The sequence below is a fragment of the Seriola dumerili genome, unplaced genomic scaffold, assembly GCF_002260705.1.
Source record: "Seriola dumerili isolate Sdu_G_001 unplaced genomic scaffold, Sdu_1.0 BDQW01000242.1, whole genome shotgun sequence".
In the NCBI taxonomy this organism is placed as follows: Eukaryota; Metazoa; Chordata; class Actinopteri; order Carangiformes; family Carangidae; genus Seriola; species Seriola dumerili.
In genome coordinates, this window is record NW_019174497.1 from 4,577,971 (window position 1) to 4,604,701 (window position 26,731).

General features: G+C 40.3%; 1 protein-coding gene across 4 annotated transcripts in view; it reads left to right on the forward strand.

The window, feature by feature from the left end:
* The window catches only part of mon2 (MON2 homolog, regulator of endosome-to-Golgi trafficking), a 39,488-nt gene that overhangs the window by 1,731 nt on the left and 11,026 nt on the right, over positions 1-26,731 (forward strand). For 2 of the 4 annotated variants that reach the window (XM_022755979.1, XM_022755981.1), the window contains exons 2-24: positions 5,966-6,029; positions 7,282-7,409; positions 11,323-11,454; positions 11,783-11,912; positions 12,799-12,896; positions 13,291-13,416; positions 13,737-13,931; positions 14,309-14,433; positions 15,160-15,299; positions 15,720-15,873; positions 17,580-17,770; positions 18,205-18,286; positions 18,688-18,869; positions 19,858-19,970; positions 21,607-21,711; positions 22,017-22,097; positions 22,258-22,331; positions 22,688-22,778; positions 23,102-23,203; positions 24,162-24,164; positions 24,990-25,100; positions 25,948-26,123; positions 26,247-26,409. In XM_022755979.1, coding sequence (XP_022611700.1) covers positions 5,966-6,029; positions 7,282-7,409; positions 11,323-11,454; positions 11,783-11,912; positions 12,799-12,896; positions 13,291-13,416; positions 13,737-13,931; positions 14,309-14,433; positions 15,160-15,299; positions 15,720-15,873; positions 17,580-17,770; positions 18,205-18,286; positions 18,688-18,869; positions 19,858-19,970; positions 21,607-21,711; positions 22,017-22,097; positions 22,258-22,331; positions 22,688-22,778; positions 23,102-23,203; positions 24,162-24,164; positions 24,990-25,100; positions 25,948-26,123; positions 26,247-26,409 — 2,766 coding nt within the window. The remainder of the gene's footprint in view (positions 1-5,965; positions 6,030-7,281; positions 7,410-11,322; positions 11,455-11,782; positions 11,913-12,798; positions 12,897-13,290; positions 13,417-13,736; positions 13,932-14,308; positions 14,434-15,159; positions 15,300-15,719; positions 15,874-17,579; positions 17,771-18,204; positions 18,287-18,687; positions 18,870-19,857; positions 19,971-21,606; positions 21,712-22,016; positions 22,098-22,257; positions 22,332-22,687; positions 22,779-23,101; positions 23,204-24,161; positions 24,165-24,989; positions 25,101-25,947; positions 26,124-26,246; positions 26,410-26,731) is intronic. The other 2 variants (XM_022755980.1, XM_022755983.1) reach the window with 1 other exon arrangement.

The window sequence follows — 26,731 nt, forward strand, 5'->3', positions numbered from 1 at the left end:
GCTTGTATTGACACAGCCAAGAGCCATTTCATACAAGTGTTTTTTTTGTTTTTTTTTATTCCTTGGAATGACTTACTGTTTGTGGTTGGTGACTGGCTTCGTTGTGCAGCAGTGTTGGTTACATTTCTAATGACATCATGTGTTAGTGAGCGTAGAGAACAGATTAGTGTATGGGGATGTGATGTCAGGGCCTTTCACAGTGTATGTGTATTGTCCGAGTCACATGTAGAAGACTACAGTCAACCCAGTTTTATGACTCCACTTTGCCCCTAACGACACACCCCTCCTTAATATGGGCTTTGCTTTCAACTGGTCTTCAGGGCTGGGTCAGAGTTCATTTACATCTGAAATGTAATTTATTGTCATTTGACCCTTAATTTAAATGCTAAAAAAAATAGATATACAATTTTGAGGTTGGAGAAATGCGACTTTGGGTAAACACAACCTCAATTCACTCGCTGTTGGTTGGTTGTTTGACCGAGCTGCATTTCCTGATTGTGTGGATGCTATTCTATCATTTCATTTCACTGAAGTGCACACAGGGTGTAGCTTTGTACTAACCAAAGTAATGTAATTCAGCTGACATCATCTCAGCCAGAGCCTCTTTGTCTTAATTCCCTGTAATTCTCAGGTATAGCCAACTCACTGTTTGCTTGCCTATGTAACAGTGGTCACACAGATCAGTAGATATAATGATCTAGTGTATGTGGGGATTTTGTGGTTGTGGAAATATGCGCCAACCAGCTGAGTGGGGAAATACATATCAGGCTACACCAGCTTAGTTTGTTTTCCCTCTGGTCTCACCTTGGATAAAGTCAACATTAAAATGAGAAAGAGAAATACCTCAGCAAGTGCATCCAGTTCCTTTGGGTTTCTCTCACTGCAGAGAGATTCAATACATTGACTTGAATGCTGGATGCTTCAAAATGAGGTGTGTGGCAGTCACACAGGAGGACCATAAAAAGCATACAGCTGGTCTCGCGTCAAAGGCTGCTTGCTGGCCTTTGCCTAGGGGCCTTATGAAGCATCTCCTTCAAATATTGATTTATCATCACCCAGGTTTCCTGGTCCTTACTAGCATCTTTCCCTCAGGGATCACAGGAGTGCAGAGAGCTACTTTGATGTTCCCCACTACCTGAGCTCACTCACGCTCTGGTTGATAGTGTTGTGATTGGAACAACATTTTCCAATTTGGGTTGTCATGATTATATTTGCTGGGATGTTTTCGTGCAGCAAACAAGCTGAGTACCAGTGGCCGTCGTTTGAATTCAAATTATTTGAGTGGCTGTTACAGCACACCAATGTGGTCCTCATTTTCTCCCTCCATTCCTAAAATATGATTTTTGTTATGGAAGATTGCCTTTTTGTTTGTTTTAACCAGATTTTCAGCACTTACTAGTTTAGCTGCTTAAGCATTTTTAAGTGACTCGTGCTTCATAGTAAATTATCAAATCTTAATACCAAAGCATTGTATCCCTATTGTGAAAGAAGATTAAGAAGGCCCTGTCCTCATTTCCCGGCCAATCTTCTTTCCAGTTCCTCCCCTATTTCCCAGTGCATCTCCCACAGTGACATTGCACCACAGCCAGTGCTTTCTCTGGATTAAGAGGGGCCAAGAAGAGTCTCATTGATTTTTTTTTTTTTTTGTATCATAGCTTCACACTCAGAACCTGTTTTGTCATTGAGTAGCAGTCAGTGAAACCACAAGGGCTTTTCTGTCTGTTGTGCTCTGATTGCTTTTGCTTAGGTGAAAAAAAAAAACATCAGGCATCCAGCCTTCCACTCTTTCCGTGGATGAGTCAGGTGCTGTCACCTGTATGTAGCTCGCAGTGAAATGTGGCTGCTTGTCTTCTTGGGAAAACCTGCAGAATTAATGGAAGCATTATGAGCAACCTTTGTATGGCTCACTTAGCATAACTCATTTGCTAGACAGGTCATGTACGCTGCACAGAGACAAAATAACAAGCAACATGAAGTGAGGATTAAGTGAAGTGGGACTACTGCACTGATGCTCTAACTGAATAAGCCTTTTCTATAATATGCTAAGTCAGTTCCATAAAACTGCTGAGTTCTCACAATGTTTTTCTAAGGAAGTCAATCTGTGATGAGCTTTACTAATGTTGCTTTGCAAAGAAATGAGCTGGCACTGAGACGTGGGTCAGTTCCGCTTTGAGGATCTCCACACAAAAAAAAGGCTCTGGAGAAGAACTGAAACTATTGAGCACTTCCTCATGCAGCCTGGTCCTGACATCGGTTGTTCAACGGAGTCTTAATATTTAATGTTGCTAGTATCCACGGGGTGTAAGGACTTTTGTCCAGTATTGTTTATGTTCTGTACTGATCCCCCTGCAGTCATTCCTGTGAGTGAATTATGTGCATTTGTGAAATAATGAAATATTACCGTGGAAAATACTCCAGTGATTAATCAGAAGACCTAAATGATCAAACTATCTGTTTTATACTAGATGTACTAAATGTACTGTATGCATGTCAGTTCTCTCAAATGCACTAAAATCCATTGTGCGCAGTTATAATCTAGATCAAGAAATATCAAATCAGACTTTAAGTAAACAAAGAAGCTGAACAAGCATGCCATGCCAACTTTTGATACCCGATTCTATGGATACATAACGGTTGGTACTGTAAAACAGTTGAGGTGTAATGCCAAGCAGTAGTGAGTCCATCCTGAGAGACTTTAAAGATGCAATAGGACTTTAATCTTGGTAAAAGCATTAGTTTGTTAACATTCAGCTACAGAGAGCATTGAGGTTAACATGCCAGTGGCTACACGTCACTGTTTATGTGGCTGTTGCATGCAAACAAAATAATTGTCATTCAACTTTGATAATGCTGTAGCCACCCACGTTCTACACTCTCTCACAATGACATCATCAGGCCAGTGGTATTTCCCTCCGCATGGTGGTGACTTCACAATGCTGACAGAGAGAAGTAAGGTCTATACTTATATACTACAACAGAAAGCTTAAACAGCACTTTCTATGAGGAAGTGGGTGGAAAATGTGTTGACATGCAAAAAGAGAGATTTCACTGTTTTCAGTCATCCTTGGATTCTGTCAGCCAGTAGACCAAGATGAATTTTCATTGCGTAGATTGATAAGGTTTTGTGCACAAAACCTGCAGAGATTCATTGTCATTGGCTCCAAGATGGAGCATGTGGCTCCACTTGAGGCTGAAAGGAAAGGAAACCCAAACACTCTGCTTCTAATTAAAAGCATTTATTGGTTTCCTGGTTTTCCTCTTATTGGACTGACTCACAGTTTCTCAGAGGTCTCAGCGAATCAAAGAGGCTCCTTTTTAAATCACCTCCCTACCTCATTTAACAGCATACTCAGGGCCAACAATCTCCTCAGTACTCAATACAGTCTTATTGTACATGTGGAGACCGGGCATAAACATAGATGGCTACTTTGGCAAAGCCGAGGGCTTTTGATAAGTATAAAGAAGGCTGTTGTCAGACTCAAGGGGACTTGAAACACTATTTATAACATGGCAATTGGAGAAAACATGCATCTTTTGCAATCCCCTGGAGAGACAGGCTGCAAAATTTCTGGATGACTCATTTTAGTTGACTGGACTGACAGCTGTTGCACACTTTGGAGATAGGTTATGTTGTGGTATATGTGCATTGGTAGAGCAGCACAGGTTTGAAAACCAGCAGTTCCCAGAGCTGAGAGTGATTTCTCCAAATAATCTGACTAGCAGTTCAAAACCCAAAGATATTTATTTTACAATGAACTAACAAAAGCAGCAAATCTCAGTGTCTGGCTAATGTTTATCATTTTTCCTCAATAAATGACTTAAATAATTCAGAATTATCAGAATTGTTGACTTTTAATTTTCTGTCGATTGACAAATCATGTAATTGGTGAATTGTTGCAGCTCTAAACTCATCAGACTGCAGCTTTAACTTTAATCTAAATTTAAATGAGCAATACAAAGCCAGAGAAAACATTTCCCAAGCTTAAACAGGAGGTATTGTTTCAGTTCTTTATTTCTTTAAAAGAAAAAACTCAACCAGACTCTCCCAGACTTTGCCTTTCTGCCACTTTGCTTTTCAGTTATCCTTCATAGCTACAGTATATTATTGTCTCAGCCTCTGGGAGTATTGAGAGTAGCCACGGCAGGGTTGTAGTTATTTGTGACAGAAAAGCTGTCTACGTTGCCCTCATTGCCCTGTAATGAACTCTGGCTCTGTGTGTGAGGAACAAAGGAGAAGAGGGAGCCTAGCATTTTTTTGAAGATTAACTTTTTAAGGACCTGCATGGTAATAGGCCAGTTCACAGTTTGTATGAAAAAGCCCAGCCCCACTCACAAGTGGTTGCTTGGTAACCGACGATTCAGCAGGTTATGAATTGTTGACTTCCACAGTGGCTCGACCTTGTGGCTGTTCAAATGACGTGTTAAAGTGATACAGTCACGTTGTCGGCCAAATACCTCAGCCACTCTGATGTAAAGAGCAGTTGCAGCATTTCTCCACATCAAGACTTTTCAATCCAAAGTGACATGACTTATTTACAGTTATTTATACTTTCATCTTGTGAATGCAGAGAAGGGGAGGGGTGGAATGGCTTGCTGCTTTGTTTTCATCATGTTGAGCTGTAAATGGTCACTTAATGGTCTTTAAGATAAAAAGGCTTATTATCTGAAATTATTTAGTTTATGCTCTATCTCCGTGACTGCAGACATTTTATATGATAATGGATGCTTTGAGAATAGAGTTGAGACTCTGATTATGTGTAGCTCATGCTTGGGATGTAGTCAGAAATGCAGCGGCCGGCTGCATGAAAAATGTATGCCCATTCGCTGAGGATGTTGCTGCTACTGCTGATGTTGGTGATATACCTGTTGTTGAGATCAGAGGCCTCAATATGCGGCTATTTTTCCAGAATAAAATAATAAATGGATTACATTTTTGCAAAGAAGTCACATCTACAGTGGTCAGAAGCGTTACATGAAAAAACCGAATAGCTAAGTATGTGGCAGGGCAAGGCAGTGACAAAAACAGAGTGAATGCTGGCTTTACTTAATTCTTGGTGACTGCCTTTGATCACCAGGTGCTTCATTCAGTTAGATGCCAAAAAAACGCTCATCAAGATATTATATATTGTTGTTTTTCAGTCTGCATCTGTACAGTTGTTGTCTGCAGATACATTTGCACATAGCATCTTTTAGATAGGTTATTATTTACAGTATGAAAAGTGGTGTTTTTTATGGTAATATTATATACTGATACTGGTATATCATGATATTTGGGCTGGACTTTTTATCAAGATATTGAATTTTAGATATTGCTCAATCCTAGATAGGGTGAGAAGGAGTAGTGGTGGGGAGGAATGCTGGGGAGAGAAGGAGAAGAGGTTATGGGAGACATTTTTGGGAACAATTATGTGCTTCCTGTATTTGTGTTTTTCTTTTTGTACTGTGCTGTTGTCTTTAACTCGTGCACCTGACAGCAAGCCAAGTTTCCCATCTGGGATAATAAAATGACTGAACTGAGCTGAACTGAGGTTGGAGGGATCTTGACAGGTTTGCGGTGACTTGGATGTTGTTGCAGAAAGATGATAAGAACAACTTCTGTTTTGACTGGTAAATGCTCAGAGTCTGTGTTTCTCTCACTTGTCTCTATGTCATCCCCTCCTCCCACCCCTTTCTCTCTCTTGACATCCCTCCTTCCCGCTTTCTAATTCTTAGCATCTCGTCCCTGCCAGACACCTCACTGGGGAAATCACATTCTACTAGCACATCCCTCTCAAGTTGAAGCCCGTTCTTAGTAGATTTATCAGTCCTGATTCTGTCCTTCCTGTTTCTCCCCTGTGGCCATCATTATGAGAAATTTTGTCCACTACCAGTAGCTCAGCGGTGCTGCACCATCAGAACCTTTTGATACATGTTACATCCAGTGTTAACCTGAATGTCTCCTCTCTCTTTTTTACCCCCCCGCCAGGCCGCAGAGTCTGGCATTGTGAAGATTAAGACCATTGCAGCCAGGAACACAGACATTCTGGCAGGTAAGTGAGAAAGTGAGAGGGGTGGTAGTCAACCACAATTGAGAGATCTGGTTGCCACTTTGTCAGAGAGTGCACTTCACTCTGCTTTGAAAATGATGAATTCTTATGAATTCCCCCTCAAAATATTGTATATATTTGAGTTATTTAAATAGAATTTGATCATGTCAATAAGATTATTCTTGATACTCCTGATAGTGGTTATATTTGGCTTCAGAATACAGGTGCGACTTTGCTGTTTTAAACACTAACTCTGGTATATGTGCACAATTTCTCAGTGTAAATGTTGATAAATGTGCACTATTCCATATGAATTTGAATAATCAAGCCAACAATAATGGTTATGTGTTTATATTCACATAAACAAGAGACATACAGAATGACATCATTCACTGTATTCTGTTTGATTTTTGTTACTGTGATAAATCATGTGCATTGTACAACACATGACCTTTGATTCCTCCAAAAAATATATTGCTGGCATACTGCTCGCTCACCCAGTGTACAGTAAGATAAAGGAAACCTTCATATAAATGTAGATTAGTGCTCATCCCTCAGCTTTTGTTGTAAATCGTCTTGATTGATTTGACATCCGTATCTTCTGAATTCTCTACACAGAAATTTCAAATGTGTCTGGTCCCTCTTCACTTGAATAGGAAATTGTGTCAGCACAACACTTTTTGTGACATTTGCAGAGTTGACACATAGTCAACATTTTCCGAGTTCCACTGATGGCTGTGTAGCTCCAACCGCCCCTCTGTAGCTGTGAACTGTACAGTAACTCACTGCTGCAGAGTTCGTTCATATTTATTTCCAGTATAGGTTAACTAGTTGTGACAGTAATGAGATGTTTCAAAAAGCTCAGTGAAACTTGTTCTTGTTTTTGCTCTTATGCTACTCTGCAATTCTGACCATTTTATCTATGCTTTAGTAAGGGTTTTGTTCTCCGTCCGTTCCTCTTCAACACCAGTGTTTGATATTCATGTTGATTTTAAATCAATCAAAAGGCAAAAAAACTTAAGACTTTAGAAGTTTGGATTCTTAAAATGCCATTCTGTGTTTTGGAAAAGCATTTTCATATGTTGCATTAATTTTTTTTTTATTTAGGTAAATCAAATGACAGCATCTGGGCTTCCCTTTATATACTGAAATGAAATGTGCGATTCCCAAAATGTATTTGAGCTGTATTTGTGCATATATATATATATAAAAAGGAAAAATGACATTCAGCCTTATCTGTGTCCTTTTCCTGCAGCTCTGAAGGAGAACAGCTCAGAGGTCGTGCAGCCTTTTCTGATGGGCTGTGGCACCAAAGAGCCAAAGATCACCCAGCTGTGTCTGGCTGCCATCCAGAGACTCATGTCCCATGAGGTGGTATCTGAGGTGAGGACAATGAGCGAGCCTGGTATTTGAAATGTTGAGATATGTGCTGGCAAAAAATAGAGATCAGTATATTATTACAAGCCTAATGAAATAAGAATACGGTGAAAAATATGATTAATGAATAAAATGCAGTTGTCTAAGGGGAAATATAACACATTTTTAGGCCCGTCTTGATGCATGTTATTACCTCCACCAAGGAGGTTGTTTTTACACGTCTGTTTGTTGGTTTGTTTGTTTGTTTGTTTATTGTCAGGAGAATTACGCCAAAAAGTACTGAACTGATTTGCATCAAACTTGGTGGAGGGATGGGGCTTAGGCCATGGAAGAATCCATTAAATGTTGGGCTGAATCCAATGAAAGGGGTGGATCCAGGAATTCTTTATCAATTTCCTTTTTCAACAATTTAGTCAATTTCTCAGGAAATAATGTTTGGATCTAGATGTAAAAAACAACAACAAATCAGACACATGTATGGTGTTAAGATCTATGAGTTTTTTACAATTTGGTGCAGACCCACCAGATAATAAGAAAATGCTGAAATGAAATTACACACAGAGTAACAGTGCATGTGGCAGCAGCAGCATTTAGAAAAACTTACATCAGTATTTCAACATGCAACTAATAAAATTACACAATCACAACAGCAGTTGCGACATAGACATGAGGCAATTCATACAAGCTGTGGAGCTGTATGACTTGTATAATGCTGACCTCATAATTTCCAACAGCAGGTAGTGAAACCATACAAGTGCCTTGCGTAAGGATTAAAGACAATAAATAAATAAAGCTGTACTCGAGAACAAAGGATGTGAAGGATTGTTTGGCCTTGGTGGAGATACACGCTCTACTGTGTGCCTTTCTAGTTCTTAATGTTAGTTTTTATGAGAATACTATAGAAATCTTATAGAACTAAAATGTGTAGATAAAGCTTAAGTCAGAATATCATTGTCTAACCTGGTTATTATCATCTTGAAGAGAGCCAAGTCAGTCATCATGTTTCTCCAGTTTTGTCATAAAGAAAATACATCTCTGAAGCTTAGACAAACATGGGCTTGAGGTAATACAATACATGACTCACTTTAGGTAGATTTTTCTTTTTCCCTGGCATCTCAGCTTTGTCTGTATCAAAGATTAGCGTTGTTTGTATCTTATCGATTGTCACAGTTAACACAGGACCACTGTTTTCCTGCTGTTAATTGTACTAATTATCTCGTAAACTACCAAATAAGTGCATATTGATGGACCTCAATGTAACTCTGACCCTAACCTTTAAGATATTGTACATTCAGTGCACATATACCTGCAAATTTAAGGTCACATACAACCCCGGGCACATCCTTTCTGATATCCTAAGCTTAATTCATTCAGATCAATACAGGAACCAATGCAACTCATCAATACCCAATCAGGCAAGGTAAACATTAGAATGGTCAATCTGAATTTACTCGTGTCACTGGTGGCTACATCTGAAAGGCACCAACACCTCCTTTCCTCCTCCACTACTCATTTTGTCTTGCAGTTGATGTCCATCTTTTTAGTCCTATTACATTTTCAAGGAGCCGTCTACAGTTTCTGTATTTGAGGAAACCACTGGCCTGGAAAAACTATGACTAGGATGCTCCAGTAGTCTCATGTGATCTATGTGTGCAATGGCAGTTAAACAGCCCTGAAGGAGTAGGTGTAACAAGGTATCAGTCGCAGGAAATGAGCCACTGTATGAATTCCTTTCACATGAATGTAGTTTAATATGAGCTCATGTGAAGAGTTAAGAGGTTTTTGAACCTTTTAAATAACCCAGCTGGAGTCAGACCTGAGATCACAGCTGTTTCAAAGCCGGTACCCCGGAGCTGCAGCACTACTGCCTATTTAATACACGGTAAAAAAAAACCAAAACAACCTGTTATTAAAACCTTATTGAGTCATCCCGTGCTTTCTACATTTTTATTTCAGGTGTTTATTTGATTAGCCTAACATAGGTTTCAAAGCTTCTGCCTTTGGTTGCAGAGAGTAAGTGCTCTACACTACCGGAATAAATCCTCTCACAAGAGAAGTGTGACATGACAGACGACCCGGTGTAATTGTGATTAACTTTATATCCACATTTCTCCTCTTTTCAGACCATATTATGATCATATTATTATTATATATTATTAGTACATTTGGGTTGTGACTAATTATCATTAATTCATCTGTTGGTTGTTAACTAATCAATAAACTGCTGTATATCATATCAGAAAATGCTTTAAATAAAAGGCCCGTCCCAGTTTCCCAGAGCCCAGTGCGACATCTGCACATTGGTCAGATAATCGATTAAAAATGATAGAAAAGCAGAAAATCTTCACATTTGTGAAGCTGCAACCAGCTGCTTTATAAATGAATATGATTTTAAAAATTGCTGATGTTAATTGTCCACTAATTAGTTCAACATGAATCCACATCAATTTATACAGCTGCATATCTTCACAGCTTAAAGATACAGGCTGCGAAAAATACAAGCTCAACACAAGTGTGTGAGGCAGATTTTGTGAGTGAGTCTGAAGTTTGGGGGAAGTCTTTGCCTTTAATATAGCATTTTGTCTTTGTGTCTTTTTTTATATCCTCTGCAAGAGTTCTTTATCCTTGTCTTTGAGGGGTTCGTTATCTCACCGGTGCACTCAACAAACATCTAGCAAATCTGGGACAACTAGGACACTCACTTCACATATTCTACAACACACACATTTTCTGATCCATTGAACATTGTAAATCCTCTCTTCTTCTCTGCCAGCAGCACTCTATCTCATCAGCACCTCTGAGCTGCAGGGTTTCAAAGCCACCTAGGGCCTCACACAACACAGCCAGGCTACCTTTATTCTGAAGGTGTCGCCGGAGAGCCCCATTTCAGACACTTTGTCTTGGAGAGAGAATTTGGTGAAAGTTAATGTCACTTTGTTTCCTTGGGGAAGGAGAAGGCTCTGTTCAAATGCCTTGAAAGAAATTGTTGTAAAAAGAACAGAACAGACACTGTTGCGCTGATGGCACAACTATGAGGGCATCTGCTGATGCGCTAAACGGGACTGTCAACTTTTCCAAATCTGGGCATCAGCATCTGTAATGAAAACACTTCTACAATGCCAGTTGTATGCTCCTGAACTATATCTACAGAGTAAAATATTTGGGAGTGGCCATTTCAAATCCTGCACTATCCACTATCCTGTGGATTTAGAGCTGAAATGAATAGCACTTGATAAATAATTTGAAAATCAATCGTTAAAGTCATTTAACTATCAAAAATACCAATACCAATACCATTTGCTCCAGCTTCTCAAATGTAAGAAATTATTTTGTTTGTTTTATATCTTTGTAAATTTATTATCTTTTGCGTTTGGACTGTTTGTCAGACTTCAAGCTATTTTTTGATATATTTTATAGACTCAATGATTATTTATTAGTGTTAAAAATAAAATTGACAGATTAATCTGTAATGAAAGTAATTATTAGTTGCAGTCCTAGTAAGTCTTTTTTGTTGTTGTAGTTTTTAAATAAAGAGTCCTCCTGTGACTCCAGCCTGTTAGTCCTTGTAAGAGCAGCTCCGAGGGGATTCGTGATGAGTAGTTATATTTTGGACAGCTTGACCCAAGAAAGGACGTGCAGTGTCACATACAGTCAGCATCAAGTGACATAACATTAACTGGCAGCTAGATCTGGTGTTATTGAACTCAATGGTGTTGTGACCCCTCAGCAGGCAGCACCAGCTGGTCCCACAAGTGTGCGTTTTTTTTTGTTTTTTTTTGTGTGCATGTCTATGATTTTAGGGCTGTATTGACCTCATGTTTCTGTCTGTTACAAGCTAGTGACTCTGATACTGCCTCCTGAAGTTGAACTATAAGTGCCTGTGTGTTGTAATTGAAGGTGTTTGTGTGTACGTTAACAGGCAGCTGCGGGGAACATCATAAACATGTTGTGGCAGCTGATGGAAAACGGTTTGGAGGAGCTGAAGCTTTTACAGACGGTCCTCGTTCTGCTGACCACCAACACCGTTGTACATGATGAAGTACTTTCCAAGGTGCACGGCCAACACACTTTTGTATCACACAAACTGTTTATTTACCGTATATATATACCTACATACTGCACATCAGGACTCAAAACTTTGCAGGTATCCATATAACCTACTTTTTCTGAGCGAGTCATCCACCATCTATTATTAAATTGTGGCTGTAATGTTTTATTGTACCCAACAGTTCAGATTTGTGGTATCCTTGCTCCAGAGTGTACACAGTGCCAAATTATATGGTCCATCAAACTGTCCCACTCTGCTCACACTGTTCTTGTTGCAGTGTTTATATCTGCATATGCAGCATAATACTTTTTTATGTTTCACCCCTGCCCAGGCCATCGTGCTGTGTTTCCGTCTTCACTTCACTAAGGACAACATCACCAACAACACAGCGGCCGCCACTGTCAGACAGGTTGTCACTGTGGTGTTTGAGAGGATGGTGGCTGAGGATGAGCGTTTCAAAGGTCAGAGCGTGTTGCTGCTATTTGGGTGAAATTGAGAAGGGGGATGAAATGTGAAGTTTGATTTCATTTCGTTTTTCTAGCGTTTAAGATTCATGGGACTTAAGATGTCCGGAGCTCATCTACATAGAGACTATTAAGTATATCGGCAGCCAATAGGAGTTAAGTTCTTACTTCTAAGGTAATTTTGATAGAATATAAAATATAAAGACATCCAGAGTCCATCAGCATACAAGGAAACATGAATGTTTTGTTTTTTTTGTTTTTTTTTTAACTCAACTCAACTTTTATTCATATAGCACCTCCCATACAAACATGTAGCCCAAAGTTCTTCACAGAGCAGGATTAAAATAACACACACAAAAAGAAAAAAATGTGCAGATTAAAGATTTACCACAATAAAACAGTAAAGTGATGAAAAAGTAAAATGAAGAAGAGGGACAAAAGTGATGAAACCCAATGATAAGTCGTTAAAAACTGAAGCAAAAGCAATAACATTACTCTGAATTAACATTACTCCAAATTAAAAAGTCAGATTAAAAAGATAGGTCTTTAATTTTTGTTTAAAAATGCCAAGAGAGCTCGCTGTTCTATATCCAGAGGCAGTGTGTTCCACAGTTTAGGGGCATAAAAACAAAAAGCAGCCTCACTGGTACTTTTATTGGACACGTAAGGAACATTTAAAAGAGAAGCAGTGGAGAACATTAATGATCTGTGTGGAACTTAAAATAAAATCTCTGATATAGGGAGTGGCAGTTGTATACATTAATACACTAAAGTAACATCCTTTATCTGAGCTAACACTTACTCTGTTGATTAACTTATTTTTTCTGTCAATGAGTTGTTTAGTTGGCTAAAGTTATGATTCCCACCCCCCCCAACCCCCCAGGCATTGTGGAGCAGCCTCCTCCTGTCCAGGGAAACACCAACAGGCGTTCTGTTAGTACTCTGAGGCCCAGTGCAAAAGATGCATACATGCTGTTCCAGGTAAGTCCACCAGGGGGCGGCAGCCTTCCACAGACTTCTTATTGGCCTCCAGTGAAACCCTTTAGGCCAAGCTGGCTTTGAAACGTGGCTCATGATGTCATCATTTTAGGACTACAGACAAGATCAGAATAGTCCCCACAACTGCAAATTACTGATAATGTCAGCCGTTTAACCTCGAGTTAGTTGAAACAAGTTTGTAATTTATTTCATCTCTGCTGTTAAATTGAATTTGCAAGAAGTTATTCAAAGGTCCCTTTTCATTCCTCAGCCATACTGGGCTTTTCTTCCTTGTCTTCCCACAGCAGAGCTCAGTGACTGCTCTGTTTCAACCGCTGTGATGAGTGTGGGACATAACACTCCATTGTTTTGAATGCTGCTCTGTGCCTCTCTGCAGGACTTGTGCCAGCTGGTTAACGCTGATGCCCCCTACTGGCTGGTGGGGATGACAGAGATGACTCGGACATTTGGCCTGGAGCTTCTGGAGTCTGTCCTTAATGATTTTCCTGGAGTATTCCTACAGGTGCATCCATTCTTACATGTTTATGGCAGATGTAGTGACAGAGAATATAAGACAGAGAATTTACAGAAAGTATGGATGCAAAATAACAGAAAACTTTGACCTGAAAAACAGAGACCAAAACAACACTTCCTCTTAATTTTTTTGCTTGATTTATGGTTCATCAGATAATCCTGTTATTTTGCCCACCTCCTGTTGATTTTATTTTATCTTAACATCAGACGATGTGCAGTGAGACAAATGCTCTGTAACAAGTTGTGTGTCTTCGTATCTCACACTTGATCTAATCCCAGCGTACCTCTCCCTCTCTCTGTTCCCCACAGCACCAGGAGTTCAGTTTCCTGCTGAAGGAACGGGTGTGTCCACTCGTCATCAAGCTCTTCTCCCCCAACATCAAGTTCCGGCAGGGCAGCAGCAGCTCCGCCTCACCTGCCCCTGTGGAGAAACCTTACTTTCCCATCTGCATGAGGCTGCTGCGTGTGGTGTCAGTCCTCATCAAGCACTTCTACAGCTTACTGGTGAGGAACTGATCTGGCAGCGATGGTCGACCAGCCAGAGCTGTTGTCTGATGGATGTTTTATGAGCGAGGGATTTTCTACAGCTCAGAACTGATGCACCTAATTGATTTGGTCTGATTAGCATTGGATTAGCGTAGTCGTACTATTGTCTTAGTTCTGCTTCAGGTGCTTTCATGAGCTTAGCTGCATCTGAGTAATTCACCATTGCATCTGTTTTTATTTAGTGATATTCTATCAATCCTTGAGATGGAAATTTGTCTTTTCATCAAGAAGCGTGTTGAGCCACAGTATAGCTTCGTCAAAGCCAGGACAGTCACTCTTTCCTTTAGTGGGCAATAATTCTGTCCCGTTCTGATACGTGTTTGTTTGTCTTGCAGGTGACAGAGTGCGAGATCTTCTTGTCTCTGCTAGTGAAGTTTCTGGATGGGGAGAAGCCACAGTGGCTGAGAGCAGTGGCCGTAGAATCAGTGCACAGGTTATGTGTGCAGCCACATTTATTACGGTAAGGAATGTTAAGGTCTACAAAAAACTCAGTAACTAAAACACATTATAGCTGATGTGTCCCAAAACTGTCTTAGTTAAACATGAACTCACATTCTGCAGCTGCATTGAGTGAACAAAGTCTGGATTTCGTGCCTCTTCTTCAATGGCTCTTCACTTCGCAGCCAAACAGTGTAATGTATCTGCTCATGACGGCTAAATGTTTCTGCAACAGCTGATTTATGTACCTCAAGATACAACAACAGAGGTCAAGCTGAGCGAGAAAAGAAACCTACACTCTCTGCACTATCATTCAAATAACATAAGCTATCTTTATTGTAGCAATCTCAACTTTTAATACGTCTACTGTCTGTGCTGTCAACAGGCTGTGAAATAGTTTGATGCCACCAGCACTGTTCTAGGAGTAGCAGCATTGACACATCTGTTGATCTCTTTGTCGCAGAGTGAAATGTCTCAACACTTTATAGATGAGACATTCATTGTTCCATAAGATGAGGACAATATTTGCATGTTCACAAATAAATAATAGTTAGTATATTAGCACGCTACCAGCTAATATGTACTGCTGAGGCCTAAAAGCTGCAAACTGAACCTGATGCACATTGAGCCAAGTCTGACATTACAGGTTTCACAGTGTAGTTCTTCAATGTTTCAGCCCCCACATGGCCAGTCTCTTACTGCGTCTGACCTCTTATCACAATATTCTGTGTTGTTTTCCTTTTTTCAGTTCTTTCTGCCAGTCATACGACATGAAGCAGCACTCCACTAAGGTATTCAGAGACATCGTCAACGCCCTGGGGTCCTTCATCCAGTCCCTCTTCATCGTCCCTAATGCGGGCAACATTGCTGCCGTCAGTGCACCTGCTGGTCAGTTCACTGATTAGTATTCAGGTCCTTGTTTTGACCTCTACAATACTGTGGCACAGTAATCAGTGTGTTTCTAATACATTGTTAAGTCTTCTCTTTTATTCAGCCTTCAGAATTCCTGAAGCTGTGAAAAGACACAGAATATTCAGCTATAAATGTTCATAAAGTTCCGCAGCTCTCAAGGAAATATGTTCAGATGCACCTGAAATTCAGATGTTGATAAGAAATTAATTTAGATGTATTTAAAAATATGATATCTAACACATATTCTGTTTGAAAAGGAAATCTACTCAAAATTAAATCAACTAATTTGATGTACAGGTACAAGTAGTCATGAGAATGAGTGTATTTTTTTTTTATCCTGTGCTTGATTCCACTCCACTTTTCTCCCTCCCTACTCCTCTCTGACTTTATTTCCAGGTGGCTCAGGGTCAGGGGCCCAGGGCACAGCACAGGGCGGCCCGGGGACAGGAGGAGTCAGTGGCAACCTGACCACCCAGGCTGCATTTGAATACCGAGGTACCTGGATACCCCTCATGACCGTCAGTGTCCAGGGCAGCGCAAAGGCCACTTAGTAAGTCCTGTTACCACACTGGCTTTAAAAGTTCACCTTCCTGTCTTTCATTTCATGTGTAATCAATGACTTCATGCCTTTAAAACACATACACACACAGAAATAACAAGTGAACATGTGAAGTTTTAGGGATTACCACCTCTGTGCCGCTCATGGGTGTAACCATAAGCCTGCAGCATCATTATTGAGTCAGCTGTAGCCCGTGAGCAGTGATACTGTGAAGCTATGTTTCTTGAAACCACAGATCATAATAAGACAGAGATCAAGGGCTTAACCCTGCTCGAGGAATGAAAATACTATTGTAATTAGTCCTCATGTATTTCACAGGAGAGCAAGATTTAAAACGGAGAATTACATTATTAGCCTGAGGCCGTCTTGTAACAAGGAGAGGTGTTGTCTAAATTGTCTTCTCTGACAGTAATGGAATCTGTTTGCTTGTAATTAAGGTTACTGCTGGTGGTTTTGGAGCCTGCATAGAGCAGACGTAGTATGAAGGAGAGTTAGCTGTACACACTTGATGCTTCTGAGTTCAGAATGAACAACAGCTGCTTTTTATTTCGTAAGAGAGAGAAACCAACAGAATCCAGGTGAAAGACGTGGTCTTGTTAGAATTTCAATCAATCAAACTTTATTTGTATAGCATCTTTCATACAGGTTAGTGCAGCTCAAAGTGCTTCACAGATGACTGATGAGAAAGAGGACAAATCAAGTGATAGAACTGACAATGAGATACGGCAAAATAGATTTTGAAAAATTAATAAACAGACAAAAAAACATATCGGAATATTAATTATAAGATACATAGATACAATAAAATAAGTGAATAAAATAAATTGACTGAAAACCATACTACATTAAAAGCCAGACTGAAGAGGTACGTTTTGAGTTTACGTTTAAAGATTTCAACACTTCCTGCTGCTCTCAGGTCCTCGGCTCGCAACATAAAAGTCTTGCACTTCTCAACAACTAACAGACTCGTGCCAGAGGACCTAAGGAGCTGTACTTGTTCATAGAATGTAAACGTGTGTTACATATATGCCGGTGCAAGACCACAAAGTACTTTAAAAACAAGTAAAAGAATTTTAAAATCAATACAGAAACTAAGACCAAGACCATAAAGACTTTAAATCAGGTGTAATGTGTTCTCTCCTTCTGGCCCTGGTCAAGCAGAGTTCTGAATCAGCTCTTGCTGATTTATAACATTTTTTCGGTAGAACCAGATAGGAGAGCATTACAGTAATACAGTCTGCTGGATATAAAAGCATGCATCAGTTTTTCTGTGTCACCCAGAGAGAGAAATGGTCGCACTTTAGAAATATTTTTATGGTGATAAAAGGCGGATTTGGATACAGGCATTTCCTCTGGCAGGAAGAGTGAGATGATGCAGCACGGTAACCGACGTGTTTTGCACCTCAACACAATCGACACAAATTATTTAAATACTGTTGGTGCAAAGCAGTCTAATGAAAGAAGTCTGGATACTTGGGACAACTGGTGTACTGGAGTAATTATTGCAGAGGAATGCAGTCCCCAAAAATAACTGAAAACTGACAGGTTATTAATGGATTGACATAAATGTTGTTTCTCTTGTAACATTTTCTCATTTTGATTAATTAAATAAATACACTTAATTTCATTCTAGCACATAATACCAACTTCTCTTCACCACCATCTCATTTGCTCTGTCCCTCTTTTTCATCCACTAGTCTAGAGATGCTGGACAAGGTGGAGCCCCCGTCCATCCCCGAGGGCTATGCCATGTCTGTGGCCTTCAGCGCCTTGCTGGACCTGGTCAGAGGCATCACCTCCATGATAGAAAGAGAACTGGCTGTGGAGGAGGAGGCCGCCGCTGAATTCAGGGAGGCTCACCCCGAGCAGGAGTGGCAGCCACAACCTGGTAAGAATGGGCAAGAGGAACAGTGTAAGGTGGTAAGACTAGCAAGCTCACATGATGCAGTGAAATGTTCAGAGGGGAAGGATACAAATGAAATAAAATGCTGATAAAATGAAATGCATAGAGTTACATGGGATTCCTATAAGACACAGGAGGTGCGCTGATGAAATTAAATGTGTGAATCATTAAGAGAGGATTTTTTCAAATATAACATCTTAAAGAGAAAATGCACATTATGCTTTATTGCCAAACCCATTAGGATTCTGGGTGGTAGCACTGTCATGACCCCTGGTGGCCAATATAGTGCATGCAAGACATAGCTGTTTCAAATGACATGTCAAAAATGGAGGCTTGTCACTTTTCCCAAGTGATGCCATCTAAACGTAAGTGAAATAATTCCTGGATGAACTCAATAATAGTTTGTGTCTCTTCCTCAGGAGCTCACCTGGTGTGGGAGGAGATGGTCAGTGCCTGTTGGTGTGGTCTACTGGCTGCTCTGTCTCTGCTGCTGGACGCAAGGTAAACCTGTTTGTTGCGTACTAACAAATTGTTGCTCAGTAGTCAGTGGTTATGTGACTTATTTAAGTTAGTAATTAAAGCAGGGAAGAACTGCCCCACAATGAATCACTCACCACAATATATTTTATATTGCACTTAACAGTAGAAAACACACATTTTAAATGGGGTCTGAATACACTGCACATGCTCTTGTTTTTCATCTTCTATGTTGAATAATAATCTTATCTTTCTCTAATGATGAATAAAAGTCAAAATCAGCCTTGATGACATTTGCTAGAACATTACCACTTAACTAGATGAAGTTGCTCACACATTATGACAAAAATTCAGCTAATACATATAAAAGAATACTACAGACATAATATGAATATTTTCCTCATCTTTCCATTTTGTCTCTTCAGCACCGATGAGACGGCGACTGAGAACATCCTGAAGGCGGAGCTGACCATGGCCTCGCTGTGTGGTCGTCTCGGCCTGGTGACGCCCCGGGACGCCTTCATCACCGCCATCTGCAAGGCCTCTCTGCCGCCACACTATGCTCTGACCGTCCTTAGCAGCAACGCCGCGAACCTCTCCAGCAAAGGTACGGCTCTCCAGCTGCAACCGCCACTTTAAAAACTGCATAGAAAAAGTAGCACAAGCAGAACCTCAGGTGTGCCATTAGCTCTGTTTCTTTGCACACGGCATCGGCTAAAACATTTAATTGCCTGTATACAGATACTCTCACAAATAGACATGAAATACCTGGGTAATACTAAAAACCCTTTGGGGCTGAGTTTGGTATGCATGTCTTTACTCCTGCTTTAATGTTTGCATTATGAAATCCAAAACATAACCGTAATACACACAGCTTAAAGTCCTCCTTTCCAACCCTGAGGATGGCCTCTGGTCATGTGTATTTATGTTAAATTAATGAGCACTTCTCATCTCCCATATGGTTAGATGTGCATTCTGTTAAACTGAGCTTAACATGTAAACTGCTGGCATTCTGCCCGTCCCTACTGCCCTGCTCTTATTGCGTTAATCCATAACTTTTCACTGTGGCCTCTAATTAGGAACACCAAGGAGAATCTGTCTGGGGAATGTAGACGTGTACACACACACACACACACACACACACACACACACACACACACACACAGCTGCTCTCAAACCAACCACTTAGACGTTCACCATTTGCATATTAGCTTGTAGAGATAAAGCCAGCAAATTGGGTCTCAACTCGCGATGGATGTTTGCCTTGGAGTTAATTAACAAAGCTTTTCTTGCATGTCGTAAGCTTGTTACAAAACCCGTTTGTGTGTATTACTGACTCTCATCGAAAGACTTGACTCCTGTGTGTGTGTGTGTGTGTCTGTGTGCGTGCGTGTGTGTCTGTGTGCGCGCGTGTGTGTCTGTGTGTGTGTCTATGTGTTTGTGTTTGTGTGTGTGTGTGTGTGTCTGTGTGCGTGCGTGTGTGTCTGTGTGCGCGCGTATGTGTCTGTGTGTGTGTCTATGTGTTTGTGTGTGTGCGTGTGTCTGTGTGTATGTGTGTTGGCACATGTGTGTGACTGTGTGTATGTTCTCCACAGCCTACTCGATCCAGGGCCAGAGCGTGCAGATTATCAGCCCCTCCAGTGAATCTCATCAGCAGGTGGTGGCTGTGGGGCAGCCACTCACCACCCAGCCCCAGGGCACCGTGGTGGTAAGGACACACAATTATGAAGGGGCCGTGGTTACACTTGACATTTAATAATTTAATTTATGTAGCAGTTCTCCAAAAACAAAGCTCACGGACATCTCATAATCAAGACAAATTACACAAACAATCATTTTCCAGAAAGAAGGCAGCAGCTGCAAAAGAAAGGAAAACTGTTGCTGCTGGGGAGGATTAACACCCTGATTACTCTAAGGGAGGAGAGATGAGTGGGCTGCAGCCATGAACACTAAGACTGAACACTGTCAGATCAGACCCAAGACCAAGACTGAGTCAAGACCAAATGATTTAACATGCACCAAATTGTTTTGATTGTTCCAATTTGGAATTTGAGAGCTACGACCGTATAACATCCGTGCTGAGGTCGTTACATTGGCTTCCAGTAACTTTTAGAATTGATTCAAAAATTTGAATGCTTGTTTTTAAGGCCATACATGGTCTTTCACCTCAGTATCTCTCTGACTTGCTTGTGAGCTATAAGCCAGCTAGACCCCTCAGGTCAGCTGGAACATGCTGTCTGGTTATTCCCCGGGTGCCCACAAGAACTGGTGAAACTGGCTTCAGCTTTAATGCACCAAGCCACTGGAGCATGCTACCTAATCATATTAGAGGTGCCCCTACGCTATCACCATTTAAATGTAAACTGAAAACATGACTTTCTTAGCTGCGCTTTCCAGTAGTCTGGTTTGCTCGTCTTAATTTACCATTTTATTTTATTTTTATTCCTTTTTTTGGTTTTATATGTCTTACTATTTTATTAGTATAATTAGTGTTTTATTTAATCATATTTTATTCCTACTTACTAATAGTTTGACCTTACATATCTTATTATTACTGATTTATTACCGATTTTTTTCTTAATGGTTTTTAATTCATACGTATCATTTATATGTGTGTTTTAATTTGTCTCTAATGTTTTATCTTTACACTATCCACATAGTTTTTGTGGTTGCACCTTCTGTGATAATTCATGCTTTGTGCAGCACATCTGTCACACTGTCTATGATATAACCTGAAGAATCACTCAATGGTGCAGTTGATAAAACAGCAATCCTGCATGCTGTTGCTAAAGTTTCTCTGAACAGTTAGCTACCCACATACACACACATACTCTCAGATAAAATAAAATGCAAAGCAATTTGTTCACCAGTTTGTGTGCGATATTAATATGCATAGTATGCAAAACACGCCCTTTATAATACGCCCACATAAAAACAGATGCACTTTGTCTCTCAAGTCACCATTCAGGTAAGGGACAACTGTTATGAACATAAGCAGGCAAGCCTGTGCATATAAATTTCCCCTGAGGGCAATAACGTTTTAAAATCCGTGGGAGGTGACCTTGATCCTGACTGGGAATCATTATGTTGTAATTACAATTCTCCCCATTCTAATAATAATTTAGCTCTCACACTATGTGTATGTATTCACCCCGCTCCTTTCTGTCACTATGGTCACATGGCTGTGACTGTTGAACTTCAGTCTATAATTTTAGTAAGACAGAAAGTTTGAGCATTTTCTTCTATTTCACTCATTGTAGTTTTCTCCTGAGAAGTGTCTCTGCTAAGTTCCTGATGACGTGCGTTAAAATGTACTGTAGTTTAACTGTGTGTCCCTCTGTCAGCTGACTGCAAAGAACATCCAGTGTATGCGAACACTGTTGAACCTGGCTCACTGCCATGGGGCCGTGCTGGGCACCTCCTGGCAGCTGGTGCTGGCTACCCTGCAGGTACTACTATCACCACACACATGAATGCGCACATCTTAATCGACTTAGACATTGACACTCCCTATTCTCTCTGTTTCACACACCTATTCATGTACACATCCTCTTCTCATAAAGCAAAGTGACATTTCTATTTCAACTGTCAGTCAGGACAGAAATGGCCTTTAGCTGATCTAAATTATCTTCTCATTTAGGGTGAATAATTTGCATTATCTACCAGTCTTCGGTGTATGTTTCATGACCTTGTCAGATGATGTTTATGTACTTTCTCCTCTTTTCAACTTCATCCTCTCACTTTTCTCTCCCAGCATTTAGTCTGGATCCTGGGACTGAAGCCGGGCGTGGGTGGTGCCCTGAAGCCGGGCAGAGCTGTGGAGGGACCCAGTACAGTGAGTATATATATATATATATATATATATATATTTTTTTTTTTTTTAGAAAATGCGTGCTGAGCGTGCATTGTACTATGTGTTTCTCACCTCATTGTTAGCGACGAGCTAACTGTCTTGTATTTTGTATACACTGTATTTGTGTCTTTAACGTAAACAGGTGCTGACCACAGCAGTGATGACAGACCTGCCCGTCATCTCCAACATTCTGTCCAGACTGTTCGAGAGCTCCCAGTAAGGACCAGTGTTGCATCTGTGAAAACCAACACACAGAATATGAATAAAATTATTTATCCATATGCTCTTAAATAGCGGATATGCAGATGTTTTTTTAAGAAATATAATGGCCGGTAAAGGTCACATCTGGTCAACAAAAATTATTTTTTGTGTCTCCAAACTCAGTAAACGTTTTACCCTTTTAAACATAATGAATGATAAAATCTCAACTTGAATCTTTGTACTCTGGTTTGGAAAACAGTTGTTCATCCTCATAAATATTCATTGCACTGGAGGATAACTACTGTGCTCAATGTGTTTCCGGTAAACAAAGTGAATTCTTCAATATGCAGTAAGTATTTTGTGTGATCTAGGTACCTGGATGATGTCTCCCTCCATCACCTGATCAACGCTCTCTGCTCCCTCTCCCTGGAAGCCATGGAAATGGCTTATGGAAACAACAAGGTAAAGACTCTCTGTATTTTAGTACAAGTTGAAACTGGATTTGGCGAATTTATCAGAAGTAATACTTCTTTTTACTCTTTATAAACTTAAACAGTAACTGTATTTATGTAGTACTTTAACAGTGAACATTAACAACAGGCTTACACAAATGAAAGGGTGAATGTGCCAGTTCCTTTGACGACAGTCCTAGTATGGGACTGTAAGCAGCATATTTGTGCACTTGGACACATACAGAGCCCCTACTTATGTATTCAACCAGAAAGGTTAGAAGGAAAGGATTCCAGTGTTTACCCACAGTTTCTATTTTCTTGTCTTGTTTTCAGGAACCGTCTCTGTTTGCCGTGGCCAAGCTCCTGGAGACTGGCCTAGTCAACATGGACCGCATAGAGATTCTGTGGAGGCCTCTGACAGGCCACTTACTTGAGGTAACATATCAAGTCAAAATGACAAATGTTTGACAACATCTACTCAGAGCTGTAGCCCATGAGGTGCAGATAAAAAGCTCTGTTCTAAAACACTTTTGGTATCACCACACTTCAGTTTATTCAAACTCACATTTCATAAATGTCAACCAAGGTTGTACACTACTACTACACATGCTAACACTTTATAAGAGCAATTTATTTTACTGGTTACTCTTAGGTTAGACTCACTAAGGTACAAGGTAAAATAAAGAATAACTTTGTAAATGCCTGAACCAGGATTTTGACCTCAAATAGGCACCAGAGACAAATTTATTAGAATTGAGTTCTGTAATTCAGTAATCAGTAATTATTACTTTTCCAGTGCCGGTTGGTTTGGTTTCAAATTTTCAATGATCTCACTAGAGACCCTCATTGAAAATTTGGAACCAAACTCTCAAAATAATGAATGAAAAAAGTTCAAAAAATGTCAAAATAATAAGACCCTTTTGGTTATTTTACTCACCAACAAGGCTTTTAATAATAATGCCACTTTTTCCATGGAATCTGGAGCACATGAGCCCCTACAGTAAAATTTGAAATCATAGCTGCAAGCAGCAACACGGAGACTCAGGCTTGAGTCTAGCAATTTAGTCATGCAGGAGACAAATAGTTGAACAAGCTGTAGAAAAGCTGAAAGTTTTTAATTAGTATCACATTTTTTAGTTTAAAATCGGATTGATGAATGTATGAATGATTCAGTTGTGTATTAGAAAAGCTGTAGTTTTTACTTTTTTACTACACTCTGTATTTGTTGGCAATTATGTCCTCATGTAAGAGGATTCTCTTTTTATATATGTGTGTTAAGGTGTGTGTTTGGAGGTTTTCTTCACATTTTCTTTGTCTGTCTCCCCTCTCTCTCTTTCTCTCTCTCTCTCTCTCTCTCTCTCTCTCTCTTTTTGCAATCCTGTCTGTTTTGCAGAAGGTAAGTTCAGATTCTCTCCTCCTTAATCACTGGCTTTCTCATCTCTTTCTTTACTCCAATCTGTTGTCTCAGTCTGGCAACGACATGTTGGGAGTTGAGAGGTTGCTGTGTCAGAATGTGTCCACAGTGCGTTTGCTCCGCTACCAGTCTTTGATTTTTGTGTTCTTCTCGTGAGCAATTTGCAATGTGAAGCTCTGATTTGTCGCATAGTCAGAATCTAAAGCTGCACCTGCAAAGTGTTTTTACTTGATGCTGCTTATCTTCTTCTTATTCTTTGCAGGCTTGTTCAAATTCAAATTCAGTGATTTTCTTTTTATATTTAAAGGAAATCATCACCTTTATTACGGATGTAGGTTATTATTCAATAGACACACATGGACCAGTTTGGTTCTGGAGGAGCACAGCTACAGTATGTACAGTTTGGTCTGACTGCTATACAATAAAAACAAGAGTTGACAAACTTCCCTATAGACCAGAGATGATTAATTATGAAGCTAAAAATATTTTATTTTTAGTGGGATTCTTCAAGCAGAAGCATGAAGAAGGTTTTGTACCACACTAGCGGTGATACTTTTCTCTGCTGAGCCAGGCCTCTCCATGTGTATCTATACTAGTTCTCATGATTACACTCTGTCACAGCATATCCTGATATCACAGGGGGGATCCCAGTCTCTACCACTCAGTCTGTGGTTTATTTCATCCACTTGTTTCACACCCACCCACTGTGACCACTGCGGGGAAACACTGCTCTGAACAGCCTCTGCATCAGCTCTGTTGTTTCTTGCGTGTGTATGTATTTGTGTGTATATGTGATATGTCCTGCAGGTCTGCCAGCACCCAAACTCCAGGATGAGAGAGTGGGGGGCTGAGGCGTTGACGGCGCTCATCAAAGCTGGCCTGGCTTACAAACACGACCCTCCGCTGGCCCAAAATCAGGTCGGTAACACAACAGGTGGATGTTATCAAAATTACAAAAAGTCTGCTTTACGAAGGCGTATTCTCTGGTATTCACTCCTCAGTATTGTTTGTTTCTAATGCTGACATTTGAGAAATCGCAGTGCAAGTCATGACAGATTTCTTTAACGTGCAAAACTGAGATGGCACAGTTAGTTTCTCTTGTCGCTCACAAACACAGAGTCTGTGACCTTCACCTGAGTGAGACAGATAAAAGGACTGGTGCAGAGCTTATCTAAAAGAGGGCAGAGCAACTGTGTGGAGATTAATAGAACAGCACAGAGCCATAAAAATGATGACTGTCCTGTAGAAAATACACAAAGTGTTATGGAATGGAGAGTGGAGATAAAAAAAAAAAAAAAAAAAAAATTAGCAGTTATACTAACTGGGTAAGTGGCACAAATTGAATGTCTGTCTGCTACTGCGCAGCCAAAATTAATTTTGCATTCATTAATTCATGCATAGATAAATATTTTTTAACAGTGACCCTCTTAAGCATCTATATTTATTATGTTTTGCAGGTTTTCCCTTAAATCTGTATCGTCATCTGTGTCTCACTTGTATTTAACAACTCTAACAGCAGATGGAAGTTAACTGATTTTACACCTGCCCACACACTATATATCTCACCCAAACCGGATATAATAAATGAGCTTAATAAAGATGAGTATTAGATGCTTTCACCACATTCAACTGTCCTACATTTTGAATATCTGTGCTGGGTTGTAATGTGTTGTAATCGCATAATTTATAAAGTACAAATTAAATTTTTGCAGATAATTGTCTGTCAGTTAACAGATCAGTTGCTCTCTCCTTTTTTATCCCCAAGCGGCTGCAGCTTCTGTTGCTGAACCCCCTGAAGGAGCTGTCTAACGTGCTGCATGCAGACATCCGCCAGAAACAGTTGGAGAGTGTCCTGCAGATCCTGCAGAGCCAGGGTGACAGCCTGGGGCCCGGGTGGCCCCTCGTCTTGGGTGTCATAGGAGCCATTCGCAATGATCAAGGGTAAGAGCACAAAGGAGGAGGTGAAGATAAATACATATGTTTTATTTCTTATACTGTTGTTACACTGAAAGTAATTCAACAAACCAAACACACAAATGGGCCATGTGTCTTATTTTCCATCAGCGAGTCATTGATCCGAACAGCCTTCCAGTGCCTGCAGTTGGTGGTGACAGACTTCCTGCCCACCATGCCTTGCACGTGCCTCCAGATCGTAGTGGATGTAGCCGGCAGCTTCGGCCTGCAGAACCAGGAGCTCAACATAAGCCTCACCTCCATCGGCCTACTGGTTAGATAACAGATGTTTTTATCTTTAAGGGTTATGCTCAGACACACAGGCAGGTTTATTGATAGCAGTTCGTTTTCTACTCTCACATAGAACGTACTGTAAAGATGCTTAGAAAACATTTGACATCAGCAGTCTACTGGGCTTTTCAGTGGCCACTAGTAGATTATGCGTGAATGTGTTTTCTTTTCTGAATGTGTTTGAATGTGATTAAACAATTATAATATAACATGATTCTTTGTTTTGCATGATTGTATCTAATTTAACAGCACTCAACTGCTGCTCTGACGTTTTCTAGATGTGTTGTACAGTATTCAGGACATGC